Raw genomic sequence first — 18,221 nt, forward strand, 5'->3', positions numbered from 1 at the left:
GGATTGGGGGTGGGGGTGTAGGGAGATCCAAGAGGGAGGGGATATATGTATACATATAGCTGATCCACTTCATTGTACAGCAGAAACTAATACAACATTGTAAGGCAACTATACCCCAATAAAAAAATTAAATAAAGTTAAAAAAAAAAAGAAAACACACGTCACTGTTTTTCCATTTAGAATTCTTTCATAAAATTAAAAGAACTAACAATGGTATTTTGGAAGAAATTCAGCTTTAGCTATTACATTTAAAGATTACTATTACATGACTAAGGAACCCTTCCTTGATCTTTCTGAGAAGTGTTCTCTCTTTTGCTTCACTAGAAAGGGAAGATGGTGTAAGAATACTTCTTCCTCAACTGATGCCTAAAAAAACAATCACAGTCCTGGTCCTATGTAAGGATCACGCAAAACACTTTTTATAAATACAGGTTTTCTGGATCTGGTAACTCAACGTTTCTGGGAGAGGACAGCCTAAAAAGCTCCTCGATGAATATCAGAACCGATTGCCAGTGACTAGATTCTAGAAGGGGAGACGTCTTCCTGGCCCCTAACCTCTCCAAAAGGGAGAGGCAGAGAATGGAGATAATTTGGGAACTGGGGAAGGTGCAGAGATATGTCTGCCTACATTTCTTGCCTTAAATAGATTCTGCCAAATGCTTGATGAGAGGCCAGAAAGTGTTGCCCAATGAGCCTCCACGGTTCTAATCACAGTCAAGCATGTCCAGACCAGCACTGTCCCTTTAAAAGTGCTGAATAGTCTCTGGAGGCCACTGTCTATATGCCGCTTCTATGCTAGTTCATTTTAAGAGTGAAGACCTTAACAAAGTCACAAAGGACTAAAAAGACCTGTGCTTCTGGCCTCCACCCACCTTTCCTGACTTACTTCACCTTCCTGTACCTTCTGTTAGTGTCTCCAATCTACCAAACTCTTTCCCGTCTCTGAAATTTCATATATTCAGATTCTATCCCTTCAGCAAGAAATATGAAACATCCTCTCCCAACACACATTTTTCTCTTCTCTTCTCTTCTTCTCCCTCTTTCCCTCTCTCTCTTTCCGCTCCTTCCCTCCAACCCTCTTTACCTCTCTCCTTTCCTCTCCACCCTCCTAATTAATTCCAAATTATCTTTTTAAAAAATCTATTATTTATTTTGGCTATGCCGGGTCTTAGTTGTGGCATGTGGGATCTTTAGTTGTGGCATGTGGAGTCTTAGTTGTGGTATGCATGTGGGATATAGTTCCCTGACCAGGGATCGAACCTGGGCCCTCTTCATTGGGAGCACAGAGTCTTACCCACTGGACCACCAGGGAGGTCCCCCAAATTATCTTGTAAAGCTCATTTCACAGGAGCTGTTCAAAGAAGCCTTCCTTGCCTGCCCTCTCCACAAAGTCAGGTGTCTGGTCCGTCTTGTAATTGCTCATCTCATTCTTTAATTTTTCTTTGTAGTACCTACCAGAGTCTGACATAAGAGTTATTGGTGAGATTCTGTTTAATTTCTGTCTCCCCCATTTAAATCTAGGTTTTGTGAGAGAGCTGGGCCAGAGTCCCTTTTGCTCCCTGCTGCCCAGACCTAACCAAGTGCCTTTCCTTCAGTAAGGGTTCAAATACTCTCTGTTAAATGAATGAAGTAAAAGGAAGAGAGACTTTTAGATTCTCTCTTTTTTTCCTTCATCCAGGGCAGAAAGCTATATCATTGATTTACTCAATAAAATGTTTTGAATTCCTCCAATGTGCCAATGCCTGTGAGAATTTAATGATACATCAAAAAATAGACTCATTCCTTGAGGTCCTTAGAGTCTAGTGGGGAATAAAAGACATGTATTCAGATAACTATTACAGGAGCTTGCAAGGGAAACCACAAACTTTCTTACATAATCAGATTTCAGTCCTTCACTGTTGTCAGAGCAAAGAGACCATCCCTGTGAGAAAAGATTAGGGGCCTCACTGCCCAGAGGCTGTGTGACCTCCAGAGTCAGCGGGATTTGAATCCTTCCGTTACACTGTGGCTGCTTGGGTTCATGGTACCTAAACTATCTGTGCAGCAGCCTCCTCAACTGCACAATGGTCAGTTTTCTAGTGGAAAGAGAAAGGTGTCTTTACAGGAAATGTTTTTAGCAGATTACCGTAGGTTCGTAAAACTGAAGAAGATATACAGATGGCAAATAAGCACATGAAAAGATGTTCAGTGTCATTAACTATTAGGGAAATGCAAATTAAATCCACAATGAGATGGAGCTACCCAGCTATCAGAATGCCTAAAATAAAAAATGACACCACCAAATGTTTGTGTGGATTTGGGGAAACAAACACATACAGTACTGGTGAGAATGTGAAATGGTACAGCCACTCTGGAAAATGATTTGACCGTTTCTTTAAAAACAAAAGGTACAACTACCATACAACCAGACATTTGCACTCCTGGGCATTTAGCCTAGAGAAAGGGAAACCTATGTTGACACAAAAATGTGTACACAAGTTTTTGTTGTGGCTTTATTTGTAACAGGCCAAAACTGAAGACAACCCAGTTGGTTAAGCAAACTGTGATACATCATTATCCTGGACTACTACCAAGAGTTACAAAGAAACGAACTATTATACCTGCAACAATCTGGATGAATCTCCAATTATGCTGAGTGGACAAGAGCAAATCCCAAAATGTGACATACTGTATGATCCCATTGGTATAACATTCTTGAAAATGGCAAAAATTAAAGAAATGGAGAAAGATTAGTGGTTGCCAGGGATTAAAGAGGTGGTAAAAGTTGGAGGGAAGTCTACATAGCTGTAGAAGGGTAATTTAAAGGATTGCTGAGGTGATGGAAATGTGCTGTATCTTGACTGTTTCAATGTTAATATCCTAGTTATGATATTGTATCATACCTTAGAGACATGTTACCATTGGGAGAAACTGAGGAAAAGGTTATAGACTCTGTATTATTTCCTATAGCTACATGGGAATCTACAGTTATTTCAAAATAAAAAGAGTAATTTTAAAATATGAAAAGGTGGAAGCAAAGTCAGCGAAACAAGTATGGCGTTTGTCAGTTATAGCATAAGCCTCAAAACTCTGACATCATAATGGCCAGTGATCTTGACTACTACGGAATCCTGAGCTTTCGTGGATTTGTCCACAGTACTCTGCCAAGTGCTGTAGACATACTCTGGTTTCAGTGCCAAGAATTGGAGAAAAAACGATGTTCGCGTCAATCAGAGAGCACTTTGAGCTTTTTGGTGGTCATTCAAGGTTTCGCCGCCTCAGGTAGTCTTTTAATATACTATTTTTGATCATCAAAACAGATGGTGGTCACAGGAAGTGTTTTGTTTTATTTCCTCAAAGACATATGAACTAATTTTTAACTTCAGCACTGGTTTCATGAAAAGCTACTGGTGTTCATAGGATTCAGTGCTGCTGAACACAAGTGAGCAGCTTTACATTCCTGGGGTGGAGTGGGGAGTAGGAGACACTTTTTGGCTCCACGGGGGAGAACTTTCTGTAGATCTATGAAAATGTCTGTTCTATTTATCAAAGAGTATTTTCTGTTCAACTTAGTTGTTTTACCTATCATGACCTGAGAGTTATGTTAGAGCGTAGTCATAGCTCAACCAAATAATAGCTAAGCACTACCATACTTAGAAACTTTTTGATGTTTCCAGCATTATTTGCTGATCTTTGAGAATTTTCCCCCAAATTTGAATACTTAGATAAGATTGGGGTCAATCTTCCAGAATCCTCAGTTATCTAAAGTTTTATGTTCACGTGAAACTGAATTGTTGTAATTACTTCTTTGCAAATCTCCATATCCTTTTATTTTATCTATATGAGGCCACACATTGTCCTGTTTTGGGTGGTTGTTGTTGGTTTGTTGGTGGTGGTGGTTTTTACCTTCTTGTCATACTCTCTACCTTTGGCCTCTTGGTTCTCCTCTTCCTAACAGTTCCTGAGCAGCTTTGCTGCTTTCTTCTTTTCCCCACCTTTAAGAGTCCACATGCCCCAGGGTTTTGTTCCTGAAACTGTTCTCTGTCCATATCAACTCCCTAGGTGACCTCATTTCTTTCAGTAACTTTCTATAACTTACTGACTCCTGAGTTTGAGCTATGAAGCCCTGTTTGGGAGATTGAGTCTAATTTTTAGAGATGTGTCGAGCTTGACATTTAACATAAACTCCATCACATATCTGACCAGCGACTAGCTGTTCTATGGTGTTTGTGTTTTGCAGGAGAAGCCCTTCCGTTGAGGTGGACACCCACAGCCAAAATACTACATCCTCTGAGGGAGCCAATCATACCCTGCTGATCCACAGCCCCGTAGAACTCAAAAGAGGCTGGAGGAGGCAGAAGCAGCACCTCTTCTTATACAGCGATTTGTTGCTTATATCTAATACCAAGTGCGTATACATGACATGCTCTCCCGAGGATCATAAAATTGCACATTCGCTAACCCTTATTGTAGGAAAATATGACAGTGTCTCTCTTGCCCGGGGCTTGCAGACAGATGATAAAAATAAGAGGGGGAAATTACAGATTGTGATGAGTGCTTCTGATACAAGGGAGATAGGGTACCGTGTAGAAGATGGGACCATCTTAGAGAGGGGTTGTGCAGGAGAACCTCTCAAGGCGGCAGCCTCTAAACTGGACCTGCGGGGTGAGCAGCAGCCACCATCCCCAGCCAAGGTGCATGAGTCTCCTAGGCGTCTAGGCCCAAGTGGGTGCAGCTCAGTCCCCTGGAGGGAGGAGTTCAGGGAAGGCCAGTGTGACTGGAGCCTAAAGCAGGGGGCGTGACATTAGATGTGATATGGTAGTCAGGTCACAGAGGGTCTCCACAGGCCTGGAAGGGGTTGAAATACTCTGCTGAAGGGTGTTTAACTAGGATAGGAGCCATATCTAGTGTATATTTTTAGCAGAACGTTCTAACTATTGGAAGATGATGGGCTTTTGGGTAAGCAAGAGTGGAAGCAGGGAGACTAGTTAGAGGAGGCAACAGTCCTGATGAACAGGAACAAAGGCTCCATCGTGGGGTTGACAGTGAAAATGAAAGATGAGGCCAGACAGATCTGGAATACATGTTGGAGACAGAACCAACTGGGTGCACTTTGCTCTCAACCCTGAATACAAATGCAACTAATACCATAGACTTGGTGGCTTAAACAACAGAAATTTATTTTCTGATAGTTCTGGAGGCTGGAGGTCCAAGATCAGGCACCAGCGTAGGGAAGTTCTAATGAGAGCTCTCTTCCTGGCTTGCAGATGGCTGTCCTCTCACTGTATGTTCACATGGCATTTCCTCAGTGCATGGATGTGGGGAGAGTGGAAGAAAGCTCTCTCCCTCCTCTAACAAGCCCACCCATCCTACTGGATTAGCATCTTAGCCTCATGACCTCATAAGCCTTAATTACACCCTAAAAGCTCCATCTCCAAATATAGTCGTGTTGGCAGTGAGGGCGTCAGGGTGTGAAGGTGTTGGCAGGGAGCGGGGGGAACACAATTCTTCCATTGCAATAACTAGCAGGACTGAATGCCGCCAACCTTGCACAAATTTTCTCCACAATTTTTAGAAAACTACCTACAAGATCATTCCCATAACACATTTAGGTATAGTCATGATCATTATTAATATGAAAGAAAAATTGTTTTTTTTTATTCCAGAAAGAAACAACAAAAAAGAAATAGCCGTCTGTGATAACAAACGTACTTCTTCCCTGTCGTGCCTCATCTTTTTAGATGGAGGACCGTGTTATGCCCTGAATCAGTCTGTTCCAATTAATAATCTGAGTTTAGCACCCAGTTTTTCCACTTGCCGTAAGAAGGGGTGGAGGGACTGAATAAAGTTTCCTTTTACCTCAGCTCACCTTCAGACTTCAGGTGAAAACTCACTCATCTTTAGACTGATGCTACAGAAATCAACACAAATGGAATAAACAGCTGATTGCTACCTATGTAGTTGGTCAGAATAAGTAAATTTTAGCTTGTATGTAATAATAAGGGGGATTAAAATGTTTATTTCTTCACAAAGAAATTATATTTCTCCAGTTGTGTGGGATGTTAATATTCAGTGAAAATTGTTTTGAGGTTTTTGTCCTTTCTTTTTCATACTGCATACACTAGAAAATTCTGTTCTCAAGAATTAAACTCAGATGAAACCTTCAATATCACTTTTGATATTCATTAGAATGCTTAATAAGTTATTTTTCAAATAAAATGATTACCTCTGTTGTTTAGAACAGGATCTGCTTTGTAAATACTAAGATATTAATACTAGTAGAGGTCCATGAAGAATTTACAAATGGGAAGGGACTGTACGTAGCTCACACCGTCTTTAGACATCACTATCCTCATGTTTAGTTATTGAAGAATACAGAAACAATGAAAAAATGAATTTTATTTAGGTCAAAAGATGACGATTACTATTAATTTACCAGTGAAATGACAGATACTTACAGAATACACCACAATCCCTTCTCCTAAGCATCTAAGGGGACACCCCTGTGTAAAGAGAAATCTCCCTAGACTCCTATAAATTCCACAAACCATTGGGGCTTACTCCCTGGTATAAAGGTTGAGGTAAAGGAAAGGAGAGGGGTATCCATAGTAAGGGACACACGATAGAAATGAAAACTGCAGCCCTCCTCTCCCTTCTTCTCAAGTTAGTTTACATTAGCTTTGTTCTTTCTGACCTCTACTGAGAAAATCTCACTGAGTTGTGACTGAGTGTGAAGAAACACAATGAGACCCTAGGAGAATCACTGTAGTATAAAGCTTTGTTGTGATACAGTTTAAACATTTCCAAGCTAGCATCTAGCTCTGTTGGTATGATATCATGAGATATATCATCTCACTCCACAAATAAAAGAACAATCCCATCAGAAAGCCTGGTGGCTCTGTGGGAAGAGGTGGGGCTGAGGACAGGCAAGAGGAGGAGGCTTCTTCAGGGACCTACAGGTCAACACCCATGGAGGCCAAGTGGTTACGAGCACAGGCTCATGAGTCAGGTTGTCTGAGTTCAAACCCTGTTTCTGTTGCTTTTGGCAATTCACCTAACCTCTCTGTGAGTTTCCTCCTCTGTAAAATGGTGCTAAAAAAGACTGCCTGGTGTGGTTGTTTGACAATTAAAGGAAATAGTGTTTATAAAATATTTACAATAGTGCTTGGCATATGGTAAGTGCTCAATGTTATAGGAGAGTGGAAACCATGCTCTGGACTTTTGGATAACTCCTAGGTTTGGTTTCAAGGGAGTGGATACTTTTGGCACTTCATTTCACTAAGAAGAGAATTACTGAAATGACTTTTGCAAGGTCAGTGTATTGGGAAGTTTCTGCACAGTACTTTGGGTGTCAATACACATGGATATCTACATCAGAAAAAAAAATCTATAAAATCCAGCAGATATGTGTCTATCTTCCCCATTGGCCATATATTTTTAGCTTCATAATATCTTTAGAATTACTATGTAGAAAAAGAATTTTATCTGATAATTGTGTTTCATAGAAATCTTAAAATACACAGACATAGGGTAAAACTGTTGAAATTAAGTGTAGAAAAAAGCCACCTTGAATTATAAGGTATGTTTCCATATATATATATATATATATATATATATATATATATATTCATAGTGCCCACTGAATCTAGATTATCCTTCAAGTGGGCTTCCTGCAAAATTATTTTCATTTCATAAATCCCACTGAAGAGTTGTAGCTTTAACTGTTCCATGAATCAGTAGAGTCACAGGGATTTCTGCACGTGAGGCGTCTTTGATCTCATTCTACCTTTAGTGTTTCTACATGTGGTTCTGGCTAGTGGGGAGTTCCAGAGCAGTGTGCCCAAGTCCCCTAGGCATCTTTCATAGGACTTGTAAAGATCTAAATCCTAGGCCCACCTAAGTGTTCAATTTGTGAATTAACCAAAAGATATGGTAGTTTCCATATCAGAAGTCAAAAGAGAATCAGCAGAAACTGTCAGAAAGCAGTTTCACTGGTGACAATCACCTTCTGACTCCCCAGAGATAAATGGGAAGTATATCTATCACTTACACATGAGACACCCTAGCCACTGGTCTGAGATTGACTGACTGATTTTTCAGTTGGGGTTCAGCCTGTATGCTAACAGTTTTTCAGTTTTAGCTATAATCAAAGAGAAAATTGTATGAACAAAATCTTGAGAAAGGAAACTTAAAATAACCTATACTAAAAAATCTTTTTAAAAATTAAGGTTGAAAATGTATTTTAAATCTCTCTAATCCCAGCTTTTATTTTGCCTGTCTCTGCTAGGAAAAAGACTGTATAATTATTTTTACAAACCATGTACCATGTATCTTTGTTCAGCCCCTCAATACTTTTTGAAGTAGGCAAGACGTGAGTGTATAATAAATTATAATTACAAAAATACATATATAATATATAGTGTCATAAATAACAAATATAAGAATGAGTTAATGGTTCTCTAAAAAAAGCTCTAAAATATAAACGATGGTCCATACTCAACACTCAACATTCAGAAAATGCCTATTTCCTGCCATCGAGGAAGTGCTTTCAGGGCCTTCCTGGACCAGCCTCTGCTCAGCACACACTTTGAAAAGGTCTATCAAACTACTCGCTATGCTGTGCACACAGAGTAACAGAGATGAAGGAGACATGCTTTGCCCTGGAGCAGTGAGAACTAGCATCCTTAGCATGAACACAGCTTCTCCCATTACATTTAAGAAACAGACTAACAGAAGTGTTGTTTGGTTCTTTCCAGGTATAAAAAGAACTTGAAGGTAAAAAATGAAATACCACTGAGCACCGTGTGGACTGCCAACTGTACAGACAAAGTTGGTGAAGCCAACATTGGTGCCAGGAAGTCCTTTGTCCTAGGCTGGCCCACGGTGAACTTTGTGGCCACCTTCAGGTAAGACCTACAGCTTGGTCCTGTATTTGTAAGGGTTAAAAAAGGAAAACACTTAAATCTGATCGTATATCACGCCAGTGATCACCTTTTGACAGCCCATGACACTTGTATGCCTTGTACTTTCCCCAAAAACGGTTTTTATGTGCAAATACATGCATATTGATCATAAATAGTGGGAACTACTGGAATAACTTCCTTTGGTTTTGACCAGCGGTTTTTCAATGGGCCATGTGAGCTTGGGAAGTTGCATCTTCATGTGTTCATGGTGTTCGTGTATCGGGAAGGAGGAGCATGAGAGCAAGACCCTAGGAACCCGCTCCAACTTCCTGCCCCCTAATCTCAAGGGAGTATCTGTGTCTTTAAATCACTAGAATATCTTTCTTGAGCAAGTACAATTACATTTGAAAAACTGACTTTATATTCCCAAATTAATTCCCTTAAAAACAGGATTTAATTAGACACATAACATTCATCATTTCATCAAATACTAGGTCGCCTAAATTGCTGTGTACAGGTTATCTTATTTGGTGTCTGCAGAGGGGTGACAGTCTAAAACAAAGGTATGATTTCATGGAGTACAGGTCAGTTTTCCAAGACGCATCCTTAGGCTGGAGTGAGGATGGGGAATGTGGACATCCTAGGTTGACACTGCTGGGTTCCCAGGGGTCACGCAACACTTATGCCTGCCCTTTGGGAACAACCACACCTCAAGTCTCATTCTTATGCACACTGAGTGTTCATCACAGGCACTCAACACTCCTCTTTCTTGTCCCCCCCGCCCCACTCCACCAAAATCTCTGGCACCATCACAAAGACAGGACAACGAAAATGTTGCCAAGTTGTTAATTTATACTCTATTCTAGAATGCAGCTGTTGACTTCAGGAACGTTTTCAAAGCTTTTTGGGAAGAAACATGATTTGTGTCATTTTCTACATGTCTACTTTCCATGACTTACTTCTCGAAAGATTATCAGCTCCTATGGCTTAACATCTTTTCCATGTTGCAAGTGAAAGGAAGCAGTTTCAACTGGGAATATTCAAAGATTATGATAAGGGAGGGTCCAAGATTCTTGTTTTCTAGTGAGGGGGGAATGCGAAAGGCAGGTTCACACGTGTCATACTGGCTAAAAATCTGTGTAAGAACATATACGGCATGTATGACAATGCCTGGCACCTAGCGCTTTTGCCATTGGCTGTTTTGCTCTCCCGCAGACTGCCATGAGTAATTAGAAGCTGTGTCATGTACATATGTCGGTTGCGGAGATAAGTGGGCATTTCCACTTCCTGATTAAAACACGTCCTGAAATGGTGATGGAGGGGGCAGGAGCAGCGTTGCGGACGGGAAGATAAAATGTGGCAGCCCCTGGAGAACATATATATTCTGGGTATATACCCAAAGGAAATGAAAACACACATCCACACAAAAATCTATACACACATGCTCACAGAAGCATTATCCACAATAGCCAAATAAACAAGCCTAAGTGTTTATCAACTGATGAATGTATAAACAAAATGTGGTACAGGGCCTGAGGTTGGGGGGATGGGGAGTGACTGCTTAATGGACACTGGGTTTGCTTTTGGGTGACGAAAATGCTCCAGAACCAGATAGTGGTGAGGGTTGCACGATACTGTTAATGTACTGAAGGTCACTCATGGTCAATTTTATGTTATGTGAAATGTACTACAATAAATAAAAGCTAGTAAGTGATAAGTCCACACATGAATGAGACTTAAAACATTTTCAGCTTTGGATAGTAAATGCTGCACAAACTTTAGCAGACAAACTACTACTCTTTAATAACTTAGCAGTAGGTAGATTGATCTCGATCAGAGGATCACAGTACTGAAAAACGTGTTTTCTAGAAACTAATTTAATGTATTACAATCTGCTATACGCTATACACATAAAGGAATAAAATACTGTAGGGTTTTTTTCCCTAAAAAGATACTCTTGTTTCTGGGACAAGACAGTTCCATCCAAATGCCAGTTCCTAAGTATGATGTAATCTGAATAATAATGTTCTTTATACCTGAATCGCACTTCCAGCTGCAAGAACACTCTGAGGTATAATTAACCCTTCTTCAGTTCTGAAAACTGAAGCTCAGAGTGGTTAAGCGACTTGCCCGTGATGACACAGCTTGCATCACACAGCTGCAATCAAGTGTTTAGATTCCAAACCAATTTCTCTTAAGATCTACTTGCGATCGCTGTAATACTGCTTGAAAAAGAGCAGAGTCCATCCATCAAAAGCCCAGTTATGAGGAAGGTACAACTTACACATGCATACACATCGGTTACCAACTGGCTGCTGATATTTTTACCTGGAATGGCACTTGATATGTTAGTACAAGTCTTAATATGTTAGTGTAAGTATTTCATGTAATTTTTTCTCCCATTTTTTAATATTACAGTTCTTCCAAACTAAAGGAAAAATGGCACTCTTTCCTTCAAAGGTATTTTGTATACGTATCTTAAATCTTTAATCCATGATAGAAGAATACAAATCTCTTCAAGGCAGTGCCCCCAAACTTTTCTCCCTCTCTTTGGTAGGAATTGTTAGACTACCCTCTTGTGTAGATTTATCATGGCTCCTACTGCAAATACTGTTCTCTCATTTACATGTATGTTCTGCTTATTTTTGAGGAAGTTCTGATGATCACTCTCATCTTTCCCTTTTCTCCATCCTTATGGCCGGAGCTAACATTATTCTCAAAACATATATTAAATTTCCATAAGTGCAGGTTACTGACTGTACTGAATGATTCTCAAAGCAACTGCTACTTCCTACCCTTGAACCCAGGAAGGCACTGGGCCTGCCAACCTAGGCAGGAAAGCTTTGAGGACTGGATCCGCTGCCCACATCTCACATGACAAAGGAGACCTGTTATTTTCTGGGTCATATCTTATTTTCCTGAAACATTTTTGCATATTTTCTTCCAACCCCTAATTTGATTTTGTTGAGTCTATCTATATGCTTTGAGAATAAAAAAGACTATTTAAAATATTAGCAACACAGATTGATTTGAAAATAAGCTAATAGCTAATTCGTCTACTCTGTTTTGGGTTATTACTGAATTTTATTAGGTACATCAAGTTAGCCAAAGAGAAGGACCAGCCAAAAAGCATTCCCCTCAAAATCTTCACTGAGGACATCAAGAACTGTGCCTGTGTAAGTGTTTTTAAGATCAAACATGAAATTCCAAGTTCTTGACTTAGCAAAATGAAACTGATAGAGATATACAGGAGAGAGAAAGAGAGAGAGAGAGAGAGATGGGATGGGTGGGAGGGAGGGAGAATGAAAGAGAGTGGAAAGAGAGAGGGAGTATTTAGAAAGTACTATGTGGGAACATGTATTTTCCTATAAAAATGTGTGTCTTCACAAACACACACACACACACACACACACACACACACACAAGGGTGAGTCAGAAATTATCTGCACTCTGGCTGTAGAATTTAACTTTCAGAGAAGACAAATACATCATTTTTCGATGTAATCTCCTCGCTTTTCAACACACTTTGTCCATCTGTCAACAAGCTTTCATATTCCCTCATTAAAAATGTTCAAATGCACTGCTGTCTTCACTTCTTCATCAGAAGTGAATCTGGCTCCTTCTTGATGGCTAACACTTGTGTGACCTTCCTTGAACTCCTCTATCCATTCATACACACTTCGTCACAACAAAACACTTTCTCCATACTGCACACAAAGTCTTCGATAAATATCGGCACCGGGTACACCCTCAGAGCACAAAAAACAAATCACTGCACGCTGCTCTTCTTTTGTGCAGATCACAAGTGGGGCATCCATTTTTGCTTGCACTGCAGTTACAAATGAACTGATGTAACACGTTCACACCTCCACACCAGTGACTGGGGAGACAGTAGCCTTGAACAGAAAGCGCTGATAAGACAGTACAGCCAACAGAAGTTTTAATATAACCGGAGTGCGGATAATTTTTGACTCTCCCTCATAAAAAGTGAATCCTAGGCAATATGAAGCAAGAGGAATCCACGACAGCTACACTGTTTAAGCATGGAAAGAATACTGACCGTTAAGTGTCCATAATATTTCTCTGGATTCTTCTAATAACGGCTTTAGTGGTTCACTGTAATAAAGTAATTTTCATAAGCAGGTATTTCCTATCGAAATTAAACATTTTTTCTTCTAATTGTTGCTACTTACATACATTGTGGTTTGGATTGTTTCCACAGTTTTCTTTCTTTCCTGTGATGTTTTTATTTGGAATAATTGCAAACTTACAGAAAAGCTACAAAAATAAAAACAGTGCAAAGAATACTCCATATACCCTTGACCTAGATTCATCTATTTATGAACACTTTGTTCCATTTGCTTTATCATTTCTCCCTCCCTCTCTCTCTCTCTCTCTGTAGGTGTATGTGTCTAACTATTTTTGAGGGTCATACATACACCATGGCCCTTTATGCTTAAATACTGAGGTATCTCCTAAGAATGAGGATCTTCTCTCATATAACCACCACACAGTTATGACCTTTACTAAATTTAACATTGATGTAATACTTTAATCAACCATTCATGTTCCCATTTTGTCAGCTGACCTCAGTGCTGTCCCCTTTCCAGTACAGGATCAAGGGGATGGTGTTGCTTTTAGTCATGTCAAATGCAGAAGACTTCTGAAAGGTCTTTCATTCTGAAGAATGTCAGGATCGAATTGAGCTGAAAGGGATGATACTCTGAAATTACCAGCATATTTCTACCTGATTTTGTTTCCGCTGTTGGAGAAAAAAAAAAAGTCACACCATTAGCCCCAGTTATCTGTATATCATTTAATTTCTGAACGTGTACTGCAGTAGCCAAAACATTTACAGTGACAAGATATTCTGGGTACTTTTTATGACATTCTGTTCTGCTCTAGTTTACAGTAGCTCTAGATCACATAAAATAGTATTTGCAGACAGAAGAAGAGGTAGTTTAAGACAGTTATTTCCTGGCCAACAGCAAAAGCCATGCAAATATTCTGATCTGTTTCTGAGCACCAGATAAATGCAATGGTTGAGGGAGATGAGACGAGAGAGTTCTCCTGTAGCAAAGCCCACTCTTTATCTCTGCCAGCTTTGATTTGTGGCAGCGGGATACACTCAGAATTTTTCACAGAAAATCACCTTGAAATTTTAAAAAATCAACTTTATATATAATTTACACAAAATAAACATTTCTGATGTTTTTCTTTCCTGAAGATCCAAGTTTCCCTCTGGTACTACCTCATTTCATCCTGAGGAAACTGTCCTTAGCTTTTCTTGTACAGATCTGGTGCTAACAGATTTTCTTAGTTTCTTTTATCTAAAAATGTCTTTACTTTGGGAGACTTCCCTGGCAGCCAAGTGGTTAAGACGTTGCCTTCCAATGCAAGGGGTGCAGGTTCAGTCCCTGGTCAGGGAGATAAGATCCCACGTGCCTCAGGGTCAAAAAAAACCAAAAAACATAAGACAGAAGCAATATCGTAATAAAGTCAATAAAGACTTTTTAAAAAGTCTATCTCACCTTAACTCTTGAAGGCGATTTTTGCTGGCTATAGAATTTTGTTTGCAAATGTTTTCCTCTCAGCACTTTAAAGATGTTCCATTGTCTTTTAGTCTCTGTGTTTTCTGATGAGTATTCTGTGCTCAAACATTAATCCCCTGTATGTGATTTGTCATTTTTCTTTGGCTGCTTTCAAGATTTTTTCTTTATTTTTCGTTTTTAGCAGCGTGGCGATGAAGTTTCAAAGCATGGTCTTTTTCGAATCTGCCTGTTTGGCATTTTCTGAACTTCTTGAATTTGTAAATTTATGTCTTTCACCAAGTTTGCAAAATTTTAATCATTATTACCTCATATTAATTTTCTATAAAGTGTCTTCCTATTTTTTTGGAGCAGTTTCTTAATGTGATGTGTGGTAGAGCTATTATAAATACCCTATTCACGGGCAGAGTTCGAAATGGAACTGGAATCTTTAAAATTTACAATCTCATTTCCTAGATTCATTGATTTTATTTAATTGACTCAACAGATTTCTTTTTTTTAATTAATTAATTAATTTATTTATTTTTGGCTGCATTGGGTCTTTGTTGCTGTGCACGAGGGCTTTCTCTAGTTGCAGCGAGAGGCGACTACTCTTCATTGCAGTGCGCGGGCTTCTCATTGCGGTGGCTTCTCTTGTTGCAGAGCACAGGCTCTAGGCGTGCAGGCTTCAGTAGCTGTGGCACACGGGCGGAGCAGTTGTCACTCTCGGGCTCTAGAGCGCAGCCTCAGTAGTTGTGGCACACGGGCTTGGTTGCTCCTCGGAATGAGGGATCTTCCCTGACCAGGGATCGAACCTGCGTCCCCTGCATTGTCAGTTGGATTCTTAACCACTGTGCTACCAGGGAAGTCCTCAACAGATTTCAATCATGAAAATCTTAGTAACCATGATACCTGACACAGAGAAAGTACTCACTAAATAGTAGTTTTTTTAGAAATATATTTTATAGCCAGCTCTTATTCTAATTTTACTAATTTACTTTACTATGTAATTGCAAAGCAATAAAACCATACTATAAAAACACAACTCAGGAAGAGAGAAGAGGGTCCAGATCCTTCTTTTTAAACTATCCTTCCTCCATTATAGACACAGCCTTAAGGTGCTGAAGACCAGCCCATGTGCCCTCTCAGAATTCTGTCTTTCTCTTTCTTACTTAAGCTTCTATATTTTGTGTGCCACAAATCCTTTAAGAGAAATATCTGTTTTACTGAAATGCTTTCTCCTAGCTAGCTTCATGTTATATAAAGAAATGGAAATCAACTATAATTAGGGGTTTGTGTTCTACATGCGCTTTACATTGTCATTACCTGAAAACAAGCTTTGCCTTTAGAATATGGATAAATAATTTGACAATAGTTATTTACTCACCTGTTTAAAACTTATTTATAGCAATTTTTCTTGCTTCTTGCAGTCTGTAACTATAACAGTAACAAATTCAGACACAGTGAATGATGTTATCAACATGTCACTTTCAAAGCTAGGAATAACTGTAAGTACCTGAAAGTTATTTTTAGTTAAAAACCAACTTTGATTTTTGAGATTCGTGTGTATGTGTGTGTGTGTGTGTGTGTAATGTACCTACCATCATAAGACAGCTGATTATTACAGATATGTAAGTCATATTTTGTCCCCTAAATTTAGAAGTTGAAGGCAGCAAAGCTATATTATTAGCCTATGCATGTTATTCTTGTATTCTCATTTTAAATTTTGTGTGAGTTGAAAGTCACAGCATAATGAAATCGGGCTATAATTTTAGAGTGCTAATGAAAACGTGCTTTTTATTGTCTATATTATATATATAGACAATAAAATCTTATAAGATTCTAAACATCTCCTCCTCTCTAGGACTGTTCTTTCTGTATCTTCATTCCTGATTCCTCTAGTCCCATCCCTGTTTATCCTGATTGCCACCTGAGGACTCAATCTCAGCATCAGAAATCCTAAATGATATGTTTTGTTGTAAATTTGACATAAAGACCACCTGGCTAGACACTACATCCCCTTGATGCAGGTCCTGAGAACTAGATGGCTAATGCCACCTGTGAACTGGTAAAGAAGAGAAGTTCTGAGTAAGACCATGGATCTGGGGGCATCTGTGTACACATCACTTTCATCTTGTTTTGCTTTCAAGTGTCTGTTCCTTTTTTTTTTTTTTTTTGATATTTTGATTATTTTATTTGTTAAAGCTCTTTATTGGAATATAATTGCTTTACACTCTTGTACCAGTTTTTGAGGTACACCAAAGTCAACCAGCTGTATTTATACACATATCCCCATATTCCCTCCCTCCCACGACTCCCTCTCCTTTATGTTTTGATAGGACTGTTATGGCTTGTAAGAATTTTTTGGTGAAAGGGATGGCTATGGGGATGAGGGTGCATAGGGGAAAAGAGAGGGAGAGGGACATTCAGATGGACAGAATTGAAAAAAGCACTTGTAAAGCACGGCTCCTTATATAAAATTTATATATACAAATATGAATATATATTTATATATATATATATACATATACATAAATGCGAAAATGTCTTGCTATTGTGAAATGACATAATTAAAATATTTGTATTTAAGTTTTGTCTGACTCAGTGGTATAATAAAGCCCCTTAAAAACTCAGGGCAGCCAGAATGTGATATAAGAAAGTGTTGATTCTGTAAAAATGGAATTTAATAATACATTATAAATAAAATTGAATTTATATGCACTGGGTGAAGTACCCCTCTGCATTGATTTCTAACCTATTTGATACGTATGTCCTGAATAAGAATTAAATCTTACAAGAGAGTGGTTTTAGGGATAAGGCTGGGGAGACTGATTAATGTTAGAGCTCATTTTATTTCATTTTTGTAATTTTCCTTTGCTTAAAGTGATCAATCTCACTAGACAAGAAAAAATTTCTATTTTAATGAAGAATTGGGGTTATTTGCCTATATGTGTATGCCTGATTTAAGGGATTCCAACACAGTTTTTTCAATCTTTACCTTAAAAGAAAAGATTTTTTATTAGCTTTCACTTCTTATTTGCAATACAATTTTGAGCAGGTTTAGCTGTGTGTGTGTGTGTGTGTGTGTGTGTGTGTGACTGCTTCCACTACCTGGGACCTTGCCTCCTTCATGGCAAGGCCATGGTTTTTAATCAGAAGTCAAGGGCAAGCATAGTACCTATCACCAACAACTCTATTTCAAACATTTTTTTTGCTTTATCCTCTCCTGGAGGACTCTTTAATTCAGCATTTTTTATAATTTAGGCTTGTTTCAAATGGGATATCCAATATTCCTAGGCAGTGATTGTTTTCTGCATCTGACACTCTCTAGGCTACAGTCCTTGTCCCTTCTCTCCCTTGAATGGCACTCATCTGCATCAGAGCCAGTGGGCTGACTTGATTCTGCCATCTACTCAAAGCCTCTTGGGCATCTGTCTCCTTTTGCTCATGGTTGCTGAGCTTATGATGCCTTTCAAGTTGTACTTTGCTCAGGAATGGTCATGGCAGAGTGTGTGGCTCTCTGGACAACATGCTTGTCTGGGCTGGGATATTCGAAGCCAAAAGCCAACATTCTCCAAGGAATCTAGAGACAGCAGAAAGCAGGACTCCTGAGATTAGACTTCTCCTCCACAGCGAAGGGGCATTACTGCGATTTTTTTTATGCCATGGGCCGCCCACAAAGTGAGGGGCTAATTGCACTGTGGTCCCATAGATCCCCACCCTTTACCAAAAAGGACAAGAATCTCAGAAGGTCCACTGGAGGCTGCAAAAGAGACAGGAGATCCTGAAATCAGCATTGTTAACTCAAAAA

General features: G+C 39.3%; 1 protein-coding gene across 1 annotated transcript in view; it reads left to right on the forward strand.

Moving 5' to 3' along the window:
• The first annotated feature begins 3,196 nt into the window (after positions 1-3,196).
• LOC130834485 (rho GTPase-activating protein 20-like) overlaps positions 3,197-18,221 on the forward strand; it is a 29,225-nt gene continuing 14,200 nt past the window's right edge. The window contains exons 1-6 of the mRNA XM_057704629.1: positions 3,197-3,261; positions 4,220-4,387; positions 8,736-8,885; positions 11,301-11,342; positions 11,974-12,058; positions 15,841-15,918. Of these exons, the coding sequence (XP_057560612.1) occupies positions 3,197-3,261; positions 4,220-4,387; positions 8,736-8,885; positions 11,301-11,342; positions 11,974-12,058; positions 15,841-15,918 (588 nt within the window). The remainder of the gene's footprint in view (positions 3,262-4,219; positions 4,388-8,735; positions 8,886-11,300; positions 11,343-11,973; positions 12,059-15,840; positions 15,919-18,221) is intronic.

The sequence above is a fragment of the Hippopotamus amphibius genome, chromosome 13 (genome assembly GCF_030028045.1).
Source record: "Hippopotamus amphibius kiboko isolate mHipAmp2 chromosome 13, mHipAmp2.hap2, whole genome shotgun sequence".
In the NCBI taxonomy this organism is placed as follows: domain Eukaryota; kingdom Metazoa; phylum Chordata; class Mammalia; order Artiodactyla; family Hippopotamidae; genus Hippopotamus; species Hippopotamus amphibius.